Source organism: Caloenas nicobarica, chromosome 32 (assembly GCF_036013445.1).
Source record: "Caloenas nicobarica isolate bCalNic1 chromosome 32, bCalNic1.hap1, whole genome shotgun sequence".
Taxonomy (NCBI): Eukaryota; Metazoa; Chordata; class Aves; order Columbiformes; family Columbidae; genus Caloenas; species Caloenas nicobarica.
This window is the reverse complement of record NC_088276.1, coordinates 370,229-388,311: the sequence shown is the minus strand read 5'-3', so window position 1 is coordinate 388,311 and position 18,083 is coordinate 370,229. Positions and strand designations below refer to the sequence as shown.

At 64.5% G+C, this 18,083-nt stretch overlaps 1 protein-coding gene across 1 annotated transcript in view; it reads left to right on the top strand.

Annotated features, from left to right (window-relative positions):
- Positions 1–16,952, top strand: part of SPTBN2 (spectrin beta, non-erythrocytic 2) — a 40,200-nt gene extending 23,248 nt beyond the window's left edge. The window contains exons 17-29 of the mRNA XM_065654049.1: positions 99–229; positions 1,701–1,905; positions 3,889–4,263; positions 7,935–8,179; positions 8,260–8,398; positions 9,059–9,143; positions 9,257–9,453; positions 12,948–13,114; positions 13,881–13,938; positions 14,046–14,239; positions 15,246–15,419; positions 16,429–16,471; positions 16,580–16,952. Coding sequence (XP_065510121.1) covers positions 99–229; positions 1,701–1,905; positions 3,889–4,263; positions 7,935–8,179; positions 8,260–8,398; positions 9,059–9,143; positions 9,257–9,453; positions 12,948–13,114; positions 13,881–13,938; positions 14,046–14,239; positions 15,246–15,419; positions 16,429–16,471; positions 16,580–16,792 — 2,226 coding nt within the window. The 3' untranslated portion in view covers positions 16,793–16,952. The remainder of the gene's footprint in view (positions 1–98; positions 230–1,700; positions 1,906–3,888; positions 4,264–7,934; positions 8,180–8,259; positions 8,399–9,058; positions 9,144–9,256; positions 9,454–12,947; positions 13,115–13,880; positions 13,939–14,045; positions 14,240–15,245; positions 15,420–16,428; positions 16,472–16,579) is intronic.
- The last annotated feature ends 1,131 nt before the right edge of the window (positions 16,953–18,083 follow it).

The following is an 18,083-nucleotide window of genomic DNA, read 5'->3' as shown; positions in this document are numbered from 1 at the left end:
GGGGGGCCCGGCGTTGTCACCCCCTCCCCTGCGTTGTCACCCCCCCGCCCGGGGCGGTGTCACCCCCTCCCCGGCGCTGTGTGTCCCCCCCCATCCAGGACGAGCCGGGCGCGCAGGCGGCGCTGAGCAAACAGCTGGTGCTGGAGCAGGAGCTGCGCGACTACGCGCACACCGTGCGGCAGCTGGCGGCGCAGAGCGGGGACATGGCCCAGCAGGGACACCCCGAGAGGTGGGACGGGCGCGGGGACACGTGTCCCCAACACCCCCATCCCTGTGACATCCCGTGGGGACACGTGTCCCCGACACCCCCATCCCTGTGACATCCCATGGGGACACGTGTCCCTTGAGACCCCACGACCCCCTTGTGACATCCCGTGGGGACACGTGTCCCTTGAGACCCCACGACCCCCCTGGGACATCCCATGGGGACACGTGTCCCCGACACCCTCGTCCCTGGGACATCCCATGGGGACACGTGTCCCCGACAGCCCCATCCCTGTGACATCCCATGGGGACACGTGTCCCCAACACCCCCATCCCTGGGACATCCCATGGGGACACGTGTCCCCAACACCCCCATCCCTGGGACATCCCATGGGGACACGTGTCCCTTGAGACCCCACGACCCCCCTGGGACATCCCATGGGGACACGTGTCCCCGACACCCCCACCCCTGTGACATCCCGTGGGGACACGTGTCCCTTGAGACCCCACGACCCCCTTGTGACATCCCATGGGGACACGTGTCCCCGACACCCCCGTCCCTGGGACATCCCATGGGGACACGTGTCCCTTGAGATGCCAGGACCCCCCTGGGACATCCCATGGGGACACGTGTCCCTTGAGATGCCAGGACCCCCCTGGGACATCTCATGGGTACACGTGTCCCCGACACCCCCATCCCTGTGACATCCCGTGGGGACACGTGTCCCCGACACCCCCATCCCTGTGACATCCCGTGGGGACACGTGTCCCTTGAGACCCCACGACCCCCCTGGGACATCCCATGGGGACACGTGTCCCTTGAGATGCCAGGACCCCCCTGGGACATCCCATGGGGACACGTGTCCCCGACACCCTCGTCCCTGGGACATCCCATGGGGACACGTGTCCCCGACACCCCCACCCCTGTGACATCCCGTGGGGACACGTGTCCCTTGAGACCCCACGACCCCCCTGGGACATCCCATGGGGACACGTGTCCCCAACACCCCCATCCCTGTGACATCCCGTGGGGACACGTGTCCCCGACACCCCCATCCCTGTGACATCCCATGGGGACACGTGTCCCCAACACCCCCATCCCTGGGACATCCCATGGGGACACGTGTCCCCGACACCCCCGTCCCTGTGACATCCCATGGGGACACGTGTCCCCAACACCCCCATCCCTGTGACATCCCATGGGGACACGTGTCCCCGACACCCCCATCCCTGTGACATCCCATGGGGACACGTGTCCCCGACACCCCCATCCCTGGGACATCCCATGGGGACACATGTCCCCGACACCCCCACCCCTGTGACATCCCATGGGGACACGTGTCCCTCTGTCCCCTCCCACCATCATCCCCTGAGGTCCCCACGTCCCCCCGTCGCCATCATCCCACTCGCCCCCCTTGTCCCCTCGCCGCCCCGTTCCCCACGGGTGTCCCCTGTCCCCGGGCGGTGTCCCCGTTGTCACCCGCTTGTCCCCGCAGCGAGCGGCTGCGGCAGCGGCAGGCGCAGGTGGAGCGGCAGTTCGCGGCGCTGGCGGCGCTGGCCGGGGAGCGCCGGCTGGCGCTGCAGCAGCACCAGCGCCTGTGCCAGCTCAAGCGCGACGTGGATGACCTGGCGCAGTGGATCGCCGAGCGCGAGCTGGTGGCCGCGTCCCACGAGCTGGGGCAGGACTACGAGCACGTCACGGTGAGCGGGTCCCCGGCGGGTCCTGCCCAACGGCACCGCGGCCGGGGCGGGTGGGAGGCACCGAACCAACGGTGGGGGACACGAGGCTCTTGGGGACACCTGAGTGCCCAGGATGAGGCTCCTGGGGACGTTTTAGTGCCCAAGAAGAGGCTCTTGGGGACAGCTGAGTGCCCAGGATGAGGCTCTTGGGGACACCTGAGCGCCCAAGAAGAGGCTCTTGGGGACATTTTATTGCCCAGGATGAGGCGCTTGCGGACACTTTAGTGCCCAAGAAGAGGCTCTTGGGGACACTTGAGCGCCCAAGATGAGGCTCTTGGGGACACTTGAGCACCCAGGATGAGGTTCTTGGGGACATTTTATTGCCCAGGATGAGGTGCTTGGGGACACTTGAGCACCCAAGATGAGGTTCTTGGGGACACTTGAACACCCAAGATGAAGCTCTTGGGGACATTTTATTGCCCAAGATGAGGCTCTTGGGGACACTTGAGCGCCCAAGATGAGGCTCTTGGGGACACTTGAGCGCCCAAGATGAGGCTCTTGGGGACGTTTTATTGCCCGAGATGAGGCTCTTGGGGACACTTGAGTGCCCAAGATGAGGCTCTTGGGGACATTTTATTGCCCAAGATGAGGCTCTTGGGGACACTTGAGTGCCCAAGATGAGGCTCTTGGGGACATTTTATTGCCCAAGATGAGGCTCTTGGGGACGCTTGAGCACCCAGGATGAGGCTTTTGGGGACGTTTTATTGCCCAGGATGAGGCTCTTGGGGACACTTGAACACCCAAGATGAGGCTCTTGGGGACATTTTATTGCCGAGGATGAGGCACTTGGGGACACTTGAGCACCCGAGATGAGCCTCTTGGGGACGTTTGAGCACCCAAGATGAGGCTCTTGGGGACATTTTTTTGCCCAAGAAGAAGCTTTTGGGGACACCTGAGCACCCAGGATGAGGCTCTTGGGGACACTCGAGCACCCAAGATGAGGTTCTTGGGGACATTTTTTTGCCCAAGATGAGGCTTTTGGGGACACTTGAGCACCCAGGATGAGGCTCTTGGGGACACTTTGGTGCCCAGGATGAGGCGCTTGGGGACACTTTAGTGCCCAGGATGAGGCTCTTGGGGACACCTGAGCCTTCAAGATGAGGCTCTTGGGGACACTTTATTGCCCAGGATGAGGCTCTTGGGGACGTTTTATTGCCCAAGAAGAGGCTCTTGGGGACACTTGAGCGCCCAAGATGAGGCTCTTCGGGACACTTGAGCACCCAGGATGAGGCTCTTGGGGACACTTGAACACCCAAGATGAGGTTCTTGGGGACATTTTATTGCCCAAGAAGAGGCTCTTGGGGACACTTTAGTGCCCAAGATGAGGCTCTTGGGGACACTTGAGCGCCCAAGATGAGGTTCTTGGGGACATTTTATTGCCCAAGATGAGGCTCTTGGGGACACTTGAGCGCCCGAGATGAGCCTCTTGGGGACATTTTATTGCCCAAGATGAGGCTCTTGGGGACACTTTAGTGCCCAAGATGAGGTTCTTGGGGACACTTGAACACCCAAGATGAGGTTCTTGGGGACACTTTAGTGCCCAAGATGAGGCTCTTGGGGACACTTGAACACCCAAGATGAGGCTCTTGGGGACATTTTATTGCCCAAGATGAGGCTCTTGGGGACACTTGAACACCCAAGATGAGGTTCTTGGGGACACTTGAACACCCAAGATGAGGCTCTTGGGGACACTTGAACACCCAGGATGAGGCTCTTGGGGACGTTTTATTGCCCAGGATGAGGCTCTTGGGGACACTTGAGCACCCAAGATGAGGCTCTTGGGGACACTTGAGCGCCCAAGAAGAGGCTCTTGGGGACACCTGAGCACCCGAGATGAGCCTCTTGGGGACGTTTGAGCGCCAGGGCCGGTGCCGCTTGGTCTCGGCGATCTCCCGCGTCTCTCCCACCCCGACCACCTTGTGCTTCGTCCCCCCCCCCCGGCAGCTGCTGCGCGACAAGTTCCGCGAGTTCTCCCGCGACACGAGCGGCATCGGGCAGGAGCGGGTGGACGGCGTGAACGCGCAGGCGGCCGCGCTGCTGGCCGGCGGCCACCCGGACAGCGCGGCGGCGGCCGAGTGGCAGGACGGGCTGAACGAGGCTTGGGCGGACCTGCTGGAGCTGATGGACACGCGGGCGCAGGTGCTGGCGGCCGCCCACGAGCTGCAGCGCTTCCTGGCGGGCGCGCGGCAGGCGCTGGCGCGGCTGCGGCACAAGGAGCAGCAGCTGCCGGAGGAGCTGGGCCGGGACCTGAGCGCGGCCGAGGCGCTGGCGCGGGGCCACCGCAGCTACGAGCACGACGTGCAGGCGCTGGGCGCGCAGGTGGGTGACGGGGGGCGCGGGGCGGCGGCGGGGGGCGGGGCGGCGCGGTGCAATATGGGGCAATACGGTGCAATACAGCACGGTGCAGTACGGCACAGTGCAGTGCAGTGCGGTGCAGTGCGGTGCAATATGGGGCAATACGGTGCAATACAGCACGGTGCAGTACGGCACAGTGCAGTGCGGTGCGGCGCGGTGCAATACGGTGCAATAAAGCACGGTGCAGTGCAGTGCAGTGCAATATGGTGCAATACGGTGCAACACAGCACAGTGCAGTACGGCACAGTGCGGTGCAGTGTGGTGCAATATGGTGCAATACGGTGCAACACAGCACAGTGCAGTACGGCACAGTGCGGTGCAGTGCGGTGCAATATGGGGCAATACGGTGCAACACAGCACAGTGCAGTACGGCACAGTGCGGTGCAGTGCGGTGCAATATGGGGCAATACGGTGCAATACAGCACAGTGCAGTACGGCACAGTGCGGTGCAGTGCGGTGCAATATGGGGCAATATGGTGCAATACAGCACAGTGCAGTACGGCACAGTGCGGTGCAGTGTGGTGCAATATGGTGCAATACGGTGCAATACAGCACAGTGCAGTACGGCACAGTACAGTGCAGTGCGGTGCAGTGCGGTGCAATACGGTGCAATACAGCACAGTGCAGTACGGCACAGTGCGGTGCAGTGTGGTGCAATATGGTGCAATACGGTGCAACACAGCACAGTGCAGTATGGCACAGTGCGGTGCAGTGCGGTGCAATATGGTGCAATACGGTGCAATACAGCACAGTGCAGTACGGCACAGTGCGGTGCAGTGCGGTGCAATATGGTGCAATACGGTGCAATACAGCACAGTGCAGTACGGCACAGTGCGGTGCAGTGCGGTGCAATATGGGGCAATACAGTGCAATACAGCACAGTGCAGTACGGCACAGTGCGGTGCAGTGCGGTGCAATATGGGGCAATACGGTGCAATAAAGCACAGTGCAGTGTGGCACAGTACAGTGCAGTGCGGTGCAATATGGTGCAATACGGTGCAATACAGCCCAGTGCAGTACGGCACAGTACAGTGCAGTGCGGTGCAGCGCGGTGCAATACGGTGCAATAAAGCACAGTGCAGTGCAGTGCGGTGCAATATGGTGCATTACAGTGCAATACAGCACAGTGCAGTACGGCACAGTACAGTGCAGTGCGGTGCAGTGCAGTGCAATACGGTGCAATACAGCACAGTGCAGTACGGCACAGTACAGTGCAGTGTGGTGCAATATGGTGCAATACAGTGCAATACAGCACAGTGCAGTACGGCACAGTGCGGTGCAGTGCAGTGCAATATGGTGCAATACAGTGCAATACAGCACAGTGCAGTACGGCACAGTGCGGTGCAGTGCAGTGCAATATGGTGCAATACGGTGCAATACAGCACAGTGCAGTACGGCACAGCGCGGTGCAGTGCAGTGCAATATGGTGCAATACGGTGCAATACAGCGCAGTGCAGTATGGCACAGTGCGGTGCAGTGCGGTGCAATATGGGGCAATACAGTGTAATACAGCACAGTGCAGTATGGCACAGTACAGTGCAGTGCGGTGCAGTGCGGTGCAATATGGTGCAATACGGTGCAATAAAGCACAGTGCAGTGTGGCACAGTACAGTGCAGTGAGGTGCGGCGCGGTGCGATACGGTGCAATAAAGCACAGTGCAGTACGGCACAGTACAGTGCAGTGCGGTGCAGTGCGGTGCAATATGGTGCAATACGGTGCAATAAAGCACAGTGCAGTGTGGCACAGTACAGTGCAGTGCGGTGCGGCGCGGTGCGATACGGTGCAATAAAGCACAGTGCAGTGCAGTGCGGTGCAATATGGTGCATTACAGTGTAATACAGCACAGTGCAGTACAGCACAGTACAGTGCAGTGCGGTGCAATATGGTGCAATACGGTGGAGTACAGCATAGTACAGTGCAGTGTGGTGCAATACAGCATGGTGCAGTGTGGCACAGTACAGTGCAGTGCGGTGCAGTGCGGTGCAATATGGTGCATTACAGTGCAATACAGCACAGTGCAGTACGGCACAGTACAGTGCAGTGCGGTGCAATATGGGGCAATACGGTGCAATACAGCACAGTGCAGTACGGCACAGTGCGGTGCAGTGCGGTGCAATACGGTGCAATACAGCACAGTGCAGTGCAGTGCGGTGCAGTGTGGTGCAATATGGTGCAGTACGGCACGGTACAGTGCAGTGCGGTGCAGTGCGGTGCAATACGGTGCAACACAGCTCAGTGCAGTATGGCACAGTGCAGTGCAGTGCAGTGCAGTGCGGTGCAATATGGTGCATTACAGTGCAATACAGCACAGTGTAGTACGGCACAGTACAGTGCAGTGCGGTGCGGTGTGGTGCAATACGGTGCAGTACAGCACAGTACAGTGCAGTGCGGTGCAGTGTGGTGCAATATGGGGCAGTACGGCACAGTACAGTGCAGTGCGGTGCAGTGCGGTGCAATACGGTGCAACACAGCTCAGTGCAGTATGGCACAGTACAGTGCAGTACAGTGCAGTGCGGTGCAATATGGTGCATTACAGTGCAATACAGCACAGTGCGGTACGGCACAGTACAGTGCAGTGCGGTGCCGTGTGGTGCAATACGGTGCAGTACAGCACAGTACAGTGCAGTGTGTCGCAGTACGGTGCAGTACGGTGCAATACAGCACAGTGCAGTACGACAGAGTACAGTGCAGTGCGGTGCAGTGCGGTGCAATATGGTGCAATACGGTGGAGTACAGCACAGTACAGTGCAGTGCGGTGCAGTGTGGTGCAATATTGTGCAATCCGGTGCAATACAACACAGCACGGTGCACTCCGGTACAACACAACGTAGCACGGCGCACTCCGGTGCAATAGGACACAGCACAGTGCACTCTGGCGCAATCCGGTGCAACACAACACAGCACGGCACAATCCGGTGCAATACAACGCAGCACGGCGCACTCCGGTGCAACACGACACGGCACAGTGCATTCAGGCGCAATCCGGTGCAATACGACACAGCACGGCGCAATCCGGTGCAATACAACACCGCATGGCACAATCCGGTGCAATACAACACAGCACGGCGCACTCCGGTGCAATACAACACAGCACGGCACAATCCGGTGCAACACGACGCAGCACGGCGCACTCCGGTGCAACACAACGCAGCACGGCACAATCCGGTGCAATACGACACCGCATGGCACACTCCGGTGCAATACAACACTGCATGGCACAATCCGGTGCAATACAACACAGCACAATCCGGTGCAACACAACACAGCACAGTGCACTCCGGTGCAATACAACACTGCATGGCACAATCCGGTGCAATACAACACAGCACAATCCGGTGCAATAGGACACAGCACAGTGCACTCCGGTGCAATACAACACTGCATGGCACAATCCGGTGCAATACAACACAGCACGGCGCACTCCGGTGCAATACAACACAGCATGGCACAATCTGGTGCAATACAACACTGCATGGCACAATCCGGTGCAATACAACACAGCACGGCGCACTCCGGTGCAATACAACACAGCACAGTGCACTCCGGTGCAATACAACGCAGCACGCCGCACTCCGGTGCAACACGCCGCAGCACGCCGCACTCCGACGCGCTCGTCGCCCCCGTGTCCCCGCAGGTGCGGCAGGTGCAGGAGGACGCGGCGCGGCTGGCGCGGGCGTACGCGGGCGAGCAGGCGGCCGAGATCCGCCGGCACGAGCAGGCGGTGACCGAGGCCTGGGAACGGCTGCGCGGCAGCTGCCAGAGCCGCCGCCGGCGCCTCCTGGACGCCGTGGACATGTTCCGGTTCCTGCGCGCCGCCCGCGACCTGCTGCTCTGGACCGACGGCGTCCGCCTGCAGATGGAGGGCCGGGAGCGCCCGCGGTGAGCGCGGTCGGCGTGGGGCGGCGGGGGGACGCGCGGCGCCGGTGACGCCGCGACGCTGACGGCGGCGCCGTCCGCAGGGACGTGTCGGCGGCCGATCTGGTGATCAAGAACCACCAGAGCGTGAAGGCGGAGCTGGAGGCGCGGGCCGATCGCTTCGACGCCTGCGTGGCCGCCGGCACCGCGCTGCTGGACCGCGGGCACTACGCGGCCGACAAGGTGCGGCCCCGAACCGCGGCGCCGTGGCCACGGCCCTGGCCCTGTGTCCCCAGCCCTGTCCCCGTGTCCCCATCCCTGTATCCCATCGCTGTCCCCATATCGTCATTCCTGCCCCCATGTCCCCAGCCCTGTCCCTGTATCCCATCCCTGTCCCCATCCCCGTGTCGCCATCCCTGTCCTTGTGTCCCTCTCCCTGTCCCCTGTGTCCCCACCCCTGTTCCTGTATCCCATCTCTGTCCCCATGTCCCCATGTCCCCATGTCCCCAGATCTCGGAGCAGCTCTCCCAGCTCCAGGAGCATCGCCCTGTGTCCCCATGTCCCCATGTCCCCATGTCCCCAGATCTCGGAGCAGCTCTCCCAGCTCCAGGAGCATCACCCTGTGTCCCCATCCCCATGTCCCCATGTCCCCATGTCCCCATGTCCCCAGATCTCGGAGCAGCTCTCCCAGCTCCAGGAGCATCGCCCTGTGTCCCCATGTCCCCATGTCCCCATGTCCCCAGATCTCGGAGCAGCTCTCCCAGCTCCAGGAGCATCACCCTGTGTCCCCATGTCCCCATGTCCCCATGTCCCCAGATCTCGGAGCAGCTCTCCCAGCTCCAGGAGCATCACCCTGTGTCCCCATCCCCATGTCCCCATGTCCCCATGTCCCCATGTCCCCAGATCTCGGAGCAGCTCTCCCAGCTCCAGGAGCGCCGCCGCGACCTGTGGGCGCGTTGGCAGGACAAGATGGACTGGCTGCAGATCGGTGAGCGCCGCGCGCGGGGGGTGGGCCGCGCTGGCGGGGGACCCTCCGGCGAACCGGGTGGCGGCGGCGTGACCCCCCCACCCCCGCCCCGCACCGCGTGTCCCCTCCCGCAGTGCTGGAGGTGCTGGTGTTCGGGCGCGACGCCGGGGCGGCCGAGGCCTGGCTGAGCAGCCGGGAGCCGCTGCTGCGCGCCGGGGAGCTGGGCCGCAGCGTGGCCGAGGCCGAGGCGCTGCTCAAGCGCCACCGCGGCTTCCAGAAGGCGGCGGCCGCCTGGGACGAGCGCTTCGCGGCGCTGGCGCGGCTCACCACGGTCAGGGCTGCGGGGGGGGCTGGGGGGCTTTGGGGGGGTCTAGGAGGGAGGTTGGGGGGGTCTGGGGGACTTTGGGGGGTCTAAGAGGGAGTTTGGGGGGCTTGGGGGGCTTTGGGGGGTCTAAGAGGGAGCTTGGGGGGGTCTCGGGGGCTTTGGGGGGTCTGGGGAGGGAGTTTGGGGGGCATGGGGGATTTTGGGGGGGTCTAAGAGGGAGCTTGGGGGGCTCTGGGGGGCTTTGGGGGGTCTAGGAGGGAGTTTGGGGGAGTCTGGGGGGCTTTGGGGGGTCTGGGAAGGAGTTGGGGTGGGCTTGGGGGGCTTGGGGGGGTCTAAGAGGGAGTTTGGGGGGCTTGGGGGGGTTTGGGGGGTCTAAGAGGGAGCTTGGGGGGGTCTGGGAGGCTTTGGGGGGGTCTAGGAGGGAGGTTGGCGGGGTCTGGGGGGCTTTGGGGGAACTAAGAGGGAGCTTGGGGGCCATGGGGGGCTTTGGGGGGTCTGGGGAGGGAGTTTGGGGGGGTCTGGAGGGCTTTGGGGGGTCTAGGAGGGAGTTTGGGGGGGTCTGGAGGGCTTTGGGGGGTCTAGGAGGGAGTTTGGGGGGGTCTGGAGGGCTTTGGGGGGTCTAGGAGGGAGTTTGGGGGGGTCTGGAGGGCTTTGGGGGGTCTAGGAGGGAGTTGGGGGGGGCATGGGGGATATTTGGGGGGTCTAGGAGGGAGTTTGGGGGGGCTTGGGGGATTTTTGGGGGGTCTAGGAGGGAGTTTGGGGGAGTCTGGGGGGCTTTTGGGGAGTCTAGGAGGGAGTTGGGGGGGCATGGGGGATATTTGGGGGGTCTAGGAGGGAGTTTGGGGGGGCATGGGGGAATTTTGGGGGGTCTAAGAGGGAGCTTGGGGGGGTCTGGGGGGCTTTGGGGGGTCTAGGAGGGAGTTTGGGGGGGTCTGGGGGGCTTTGGGGGGTCTGGGGAGGGAGCTTGGGGGGGTCTGGAGGGCTTTGGGGGGGTCTAGGAGGGAGTTTGGGGGGGTCTGGGGGGCTTTGGGGGGTCTAGGAGGGAGTTTGGGGGGGCTTGGGGGGCTTTGGGGGGTCTGGGGAGGGAGCTTGGGGGGGCATGGGGGATTTTTGGGGGGTCTAGGAGGGAGTTTGGGGGAGTCTGGGGGGCTTTTGGGGGGTCTAAGAGGGAGTTTGGGGGGGTCTGGGGGGCTTTTGGGGGGTCTAGGAGGGAGGTTGGGGGGGTCTGGGGGCTTTGGGGGGTCTGGGGAGGGAGCTTGGGGGGGTCTGGGGGGCTTTGGGGGGTCTAGGAGGGAGTTTGGGGGGGTCTGGGGGGCTTTGGGGGGTCTAAGAGGGAGCTTGGGGGGGTCTGGGGGGCTTTGGGGAGTCTAGGAGGGAGTTTGGGGGGGCATGGGGGATTTTTGGGGGGTCTAGGAGGGAGTTTGGGGGGGTCTGGGGGGCTTTTGGGGGGTCTAAGAGGGAGTTTGGGGGGGTCTGGGGGGCTTTTGGGGGGTCTAGGAGGGAGGTTGGGGGGGTCTGGGGGGCTTTGGGGGGTCTGGGAGGGAGTTTGGGGGGGTCTGGGGGGCTTTGGGGGGTCTAAGAGGGAGTTTGGGGGCGTCTGGGGGGCTTTGGGAGTCTGGGGAGGGAGTTTGGGGGGGTCTGGGGGGCTTTGGGGGGTCTGGGGAGGGAGTTTGGGGGGGCATGGGGGATTTTTGGGGGGTCTAAGAGGGAGCTTGGGGGGTCTGGGGGGCTTTGGGGGAACTAAGAGGGAGCTTGGGGGCCATGGGGGGCTTTGGGGGGTCTGGGGAGGGAGCTTGGGGGGATCTGGAGGGCTTTTGGGGGGTCTGGGAGGGAGGTTGGGGGGGTCTGGGGGGCTTTTGGGGGGTCTAGGAGGGAGGTTGGGGGGGTCTGGGGGCTTTGGGGGGTCTGGGGAGGGAGTTTGGGGGGGCTTGAGGGGCTTTGGGGGGTCTAGGAGGGAGTTTGGGGGGGCATGGGGGATTTTTGGGGGGTCTAAGAGGGAGTTTGGGGGGGCATGGGGGAATTTTGGGGGGTCTAAGAGGGAGCTTGGGGGGTCTGGGGGGCTTTGGGGGGTCTGGGGAGGGAGCTTGGGGGGGCTTGGGGGGCTTTGGGGGGTCTGGGGAGGGAGTTTGGGGGGGCTTGGGGGGCTTTGGGGGGTCTGGGGAGGGAGCTTGGGGGGGCATGGGGGATTTTGGGGGGGTCTAAGAGGGAGCTTGGGGGGTCTGGGGGGCTTTGGGGGGTCTAGGAGGGAGTTTGGGGGGGTCTGGGGGACTTTTGGGGGGTCTGGGAGGGAGCTTGGGGGGGTCTGGGGGGCTTTGGGGGGTCTAAGAGGGAGTTTGGGGGGCTTGGGGGGGTTTGGGGGGTCTAAGAGGGAGCTTGGGGGGGTCTGGGGGCTTGGGGAGGTCTAGGAGGGAGTTTGGGGGGGTCTGGGGGGCTTTGGGGGTTGTGGGGAGGGAGTTTGGGGGGGCTTGGGGGGCTTTGGGGGGTCTAAGAGGGAGTTTGGGGGGCATGGGGGACTTTTGGGGGGTCTGGGGAGGGAGTTTGGGGGGGTCTGGGGGGCTTTGGGGGGTCTAAGAGGGAGTTTGGGGGGCATGGGGGAATTTTGGGGGGTCTGGGGAGGGAGTTTGGGGGGTCTGGGGGGCTTTGGGGGGTCTGGGGAGGGAGCTTGGGGGGGTCTGGGGGGCTTTGGGGGGTCTAAGAGGGAGTTTGGGGGGGTCTGGGGGACTTTTGGGGGGTCTAGGAGGGAGTTTGGGGGGCATGGGGGATTTTTGGGGGGTCTAAGAGGGAGCTTGGGGGCGTTTGGGGGGTCTGGGGAGGGAGTTTGGGGGGGTCTGGGGGGCTTTGGGGGGTCTGGGGAGGGAGCTTGGGGGGGTCTGGGGGGCTTTGGGGGGTCTGGGGAGGGAGCTTGGGGGGGTCTGGGGGGCTTTGGGGGGTCTAAGAGGGAGTTTGGGGGGGTCTGGAGGTCTTTGGGGGGTCTAAGAGGGAGTTTGGGGGGCATGGGGGACTTTTGGGGGGTCTAGGAGGGAGCTTGGGGGGGCCTGGGGGGGTCTGGGGAGGGAGTTTGGGGGGGTCTGGGGGACTTTGGGGGGTCTAAGAGGGAGTTTGGGGGGCTTGGGGGATTTTTGGGGGGTCTAGGAGGGAGTTTGGGGGAGTCTGGGGGGCTTTGGGGGGTCTGGGAGGGAGTTGGGGGGGTCTGGAGGGCTTTGGGGGGTCTAAGAGGGAGTTTGGGGGGCATGGGGGACTTTTGAGGGGTCTAGGAGGGAGCTTTGGGGGGTCTGGGGGGATCTAGGAGGGGTTTTTGGGGGGTCTGGTGGGGGTTTTAGGGGGGTTTGTGGGGTCTAGGAGGGGGCTTGGGGGGTCTGGGGGGCTTGGGGGGGTCTGGGGGGTCTAAGGAGGGAGCTCGGGGGGGTCTGGGGGGCGTTTAAGGGGCTTTGCGGGGTCTGCAGACGGAGCTTGGGGGGGTCTGGGGGGCCTGGGGGGGCTGAGCCCCCCGTGTCCCCCAGCTGGAGGAACGCGAGCGGCGCCGCCGGCAGGAGCAGGAGGAGGAGGAGGCGGCGAGGAAGAGGAGGAAGGTCCCCACGCCCCCCCCCGCGCAGCCCCCGCCCGGGGGGGCCCCCCCGGCCCTGCCCCCCCAGAGCCAGGATGGGGGGGACAGCGGGGAGAGCCTGCGGTGAGGGAGGGGGGACATGGGGGGGACATGGGGGGGGACATGTGGGGGACATGGAGGGGGACATCAGGGTCTGGGGGGACATAGGGGAACACGGCGGGGGACATGGGGGAGACATGGGGGGGACATGGGGTTCTGGGGGGGACACAAGGGGGACATGGCGGGGACACAAGGGGGACACGGGGGGGACACAGGGGGGGACATGGCGGGGACATGGGGGTCTGGGGGGACATAGGGGAACATGGCGGGGGACATGGGGGGGACATGGGGGGGACACGGGGGGGGACATCAGGGTCTGGGGGGACACAGGGGGGACATGGGGGGGACATGGGGTTCTGGGGGGGACACAAGGGGGGACATGGGGAGCTTATCAGGGTCTGGGGGGGACATGGGGGGACATCGGGGTCTGGGGGGACATGGTGGGGACATGGGGGGGGACATAGGGGGAACACGGGGGGGACATGGGGGTCTGGGGGGGACATGGGTCTGGGGGGACATGGGGGGCAAATGAGGGGGACATGGGGGTCTGGGGGGGACATAGGGGGGACATGGGGGAGGCATGGGGGTCTGGGGGGACGTGGAGGGACACGGGGGGACATGGGGGGGACATGAGAGGGACACAGGGGGGGACATGGGGGTCTGGGGGGAACATGGGGACTTAGGATGAGGGGGTGACACAGGGGACCTGGGCAATTGGGGGGGGTCATGGTGGGGGGGGGGCACACACACAGTCATCCCTGTCCCCCCACCCACCCCCCGTGCCCCCCAGGACCCCCCAGAGCTGCCCCCTGGAGCCGCCGGCCATCAACGGGCTGGACAGCGCCCAGGTACCACCCCAACCCCCCCCCCCCCCGAAATTAGAGGACCCCCCCCCCCCCCAAAGAACCAAGGGTCACCCCCCCCACCCTGTATATATATGTGTGTGTGTCCCCAGGTGACCCCGGCGCTGACCAACGGGGCCCAGCAGGGGGCGCCCGGCGCGGGGGGGTCCCCACGGGGGGGGGTCCCGCCCCCCGGCCCCGCCCACGCGGCCACGCTGCCCCCGCCCCGCGGCGCCCCCGAGAGCCTGGAGGGGGCGCTGTGCCGCAAGCACGAGATGGAGGCGCAGGGCAAGAAGGCGCCAAATCGGTGAGGCCACGCCCCCCGGACCACGCCCCCGGCCACGCCCCCGGCCACTCCCCCTCGCAGCCTCCCCGGCCACCCCCGCCACGCCCCCGGCCACGCCCCCCGGCCACGCCCGCTCGCAGCCCCCCCCCCCCCCCCGGGCACCCCGGCCACACCCCCGGCCACGCCCCCTCGCAGCCCCCGGCCACCCCCGCCACGCCCCCGGCCACGCCCCCGGCCACTCCCCCTCGCAGCCACCCCGGCCACGCCCCCGGCCACGCCCCCTCGCAGCCCACACCCCCTTTGGACACGCCCCCACGGGCCACGCCCCCCTCACGGACCCCGCCCACATAGTCACGCCCTCTTGGTGGCCACGCCCCTTTTGGCCACGCCCCCTCCCCCTCCGCGGGCCCCGCCCTTTAAAGGGGCCGGCCCCGCCCCTGCCGGGCTGCTTTGGGGGGTGTCTGTCCGTCTGTCCGTCTGCACCCCCCGCAATGGGGCTGGGTCCCTCAGAGACGTGTCGCTGTGTCCCTCATGTCACCGTGTGTCCCCTCGTGTCACCGTGTCCCCCTATGTCACCGTGTCCCCCCATGTCACCGTGTCCCCCCCATGTCACTGTGTGTTCCCCCATCACCATGTCCCCCCATGTCACCGTGTCCCCCCATGTCACTGTGTCCCCCCATGTCACCCTGTCCTGCCATGTCACTGTGTCCCCCCATGTCACTGTGTCCCCCCCATGTCACTGTGTGTTCCCCCATCACTGTGTCCCCCCCATGTCACCGTGTCCCCCCCATGTCACTGTGTCCCCCGTGTCACTGTGTGTCCCCTCATCACTGTGTCCCCGCCATGTCACCGTGTCCCCCGTGTCACTGTGTCCCCATGTCACTGCGTCCCCCCCAAAGCCGCGTCCCCCCCACCAGCACCGCGTGTCCCCCCCCCCGCAGCCGTGTCCCCACTCCCCGAGCCCTGCGTCCCCCCCCACTGCTGTCCCTTGTCCCCCCCGCCCCGTGCCAATGTCCCTTGTCCCCAGGTCGTGGCACAGCGTGTACTGTGTGGTGCGGGGGGGCAGCCTGAGCTTCCACAAGGACGCGCGAGCGGCCGGGGGGGGGGTCCCGTTCCACGGGGAGCCCCCGGCCCCCCTGCCCGGCGCCCGCGCGCACCCGGCCACGCACTACAAGAAACGCAAACACGTCTTCAAGCTGGGGTAGGACACGGGGGGGGACATGGGGACATGGCGGGGGGGGGACATGGGGACACGGCGGGGGACATGGGAGGGACGTGGGGGGGACGTGGGAGCAATGCGGGGGGACACGGGGATATGGGGGGGACACAGGAGGGACACGGGAGGGATGTGGGGGACAAGGGGGGGACATAGGGGACATGGGGGGACGTGGGAGCAATGGGGGGGGGACACGGGGGACATGGGGGTAACATGGGGGACATGGTGGGGGGACACAGGAGGGACGTGGGGGACAAGGCGGGGACACAGCGGGACATGGGGGGACATGGGAGCAATGGGGGGGGGACACAGGAGGGACGTGGGGGACAAAGGGGGGACACGGGGGGACATGGAGGGACATGGGGGGGACACAGGAGGGACGTGGGGGACATGGGGGGGACACAGGGGGACATGGGGGAAATAGGGGGGGACACAGAGGGACAAGGGGAGGGACACAGTGGGACATGCGGGTAACATGGGAGACATGGGGGGGGACACAGGAGGGACGTGGGGGACAAGGGGGGGACACAGCGGGACATGGCGGGACATGGGGGACATGGGAGGGGACACGGGAGGGACGTGGGGGACATGGGGGGGACATAGAGGGACATGGGGGACATGGGAGGGGACACAGGAGGGACGTGGGGGACAAGGGGGGGACACAGGGGGACATGGGGGGACATGGGGGACATGGGAGGGGACACAGGAGGGATGTGGGGGACAAGGCGGGGACACAGCGGGACATGGGGGGACATGGGGGACATGGGGGGGGACACGGGAGGGACGTGGGGGACAAGGGGGGGACATAGTGGGACATGGGGAGACATGGGGGACATGGGAGGGGACACAGGAGGGATGTGGGGGACAAGGGGGGGACACAGCGGGACACGGGGGGACATGGGGGACATGGGGGGACACAGGAGGGATGTGGGGGACATGGGGGGACACTGGGGACACAGAGGGACTTGGGGGGCTGATCCGTGTCCCCCCCCAGGCTGAGCGATGGGAAGGAGTACCTGTTCCAGGCCAAGGACGAGGTGAGCCCAGGGCGGCGGGGGTGGGGGGGACACGCACACCCCAACCGCCCCCTGTCCCCCCCTGCCCCGTCCCCCCTGTCCCCCCGTCACCCGTCCCGTGTCCCCCAGGCCGAGATGTCCACGTGGCTGCGGGTGATCCAGGCGGCGGCCGCTCCGGTGCCGCCGTTCCCGGGGGGCGGCCCGGGGGGGGGCACGGGGGGCGGGAAGGGGGTGACCCGGGCCCGCAGCATGCCCCCCGCCCCGCCGCCCCCCGCCGGGCCCCGCGTCCCCAGGGACAAGGACAAGGAGAAACGCTTCAGCTTCTTCAAGAAGAACAAGTAGAGCCGGGAAACACGGGGGGCCGCGGCGGGGATGGAGGGACGCGGGGGGGACAGCGCTGGGGGGATCCCCCCCCCCGCCAGCGTGCCTTCGCGTCCCGGTGATGTCCCCTTGTTCCGGCGATGTCCCCGTGTTCCGGTGACGTCCCCACGTCCCACTGATGTCCCCACGCAGCCATAACCCCCAATAAAGCGACTGTAGAGAATGGAGGGTCCTGAGCGCGGCGGGGGGGACGGGATGGGGTGAAGACGAGGATGAGGATGAGGATGATGACGATGGAGTGGGGACGAAGATGATAAAGACGAGGATGGGGATGGGGATGAGGATGATGGTGAGGAAGACGAAGATGACGATGGGGTGGGGACAAAGATGATAAAGACAAGGATGGGGGGAGGATGAGGATGAATAGGATGGAATGAAGATGATGAAGATGAAGATGAGGATGGGGTGGGGACAAAGATTATAAAGACAAGGATGGGGATGGGGGGGAGGATGAGGATGAAGATGAGGATGGGATGAAGACGATGGAGATGAAGATGACAATGGGGTGGGGATGAAGATGACGATGGGGATGGTGGGATGGTGATGGGATGAAGATGAAGATGAGGACGGGATGAAGATGATGACGATGAAGATGAGGATGGGGTGGGGATGAAGATGAGGATGGGGATGGGGGGGATGACGATGGGATGAGGATGACGATGAGGATAGGATGAAGATGAGTATGGCATGAAGATGATGAAGAGGACGATGAGGTGGGGATGAAGATGATAAAGACGAGGATGGGGATGGGGATGGGGATGATGGAGACGAAGACGAAGATGACGATGGGGTGGGGACAAAGATGATAAAGACAAGGATGGGGGGGAGGATGAGGATGAATAGGATGGAATTAAGATGATGAAGATGAAGATGAGGATGGGGTGGGGACAAAGATGATAAAGAAAAGGATGGGGATGGGGAGGGAGGATGAGGATGAAGATGAGGATGGGATGAAGATGATGGAGATGAAGATGATGATGGGGTGGGGATGAAGATGATGAAAATAAGTATGGGGACGGGGGGGATGACGATGGGATGAGGATGAAGATGAGGATGGAATGAAGATGAAGATGATGATGGGGTGGGGATGAAGATGATAAAGACGAAGATGGGGGGAGGATGAGGATGAAGAGGATGGGATGAAGATGATGAAGATGGGGTGGGGATGAAGATGATAAAGATGAGGATGGGGATGGGGGGGAGGATGAGGATGAAGATGAGGATGGGATGAAGACGATGGAGATGAAGATGA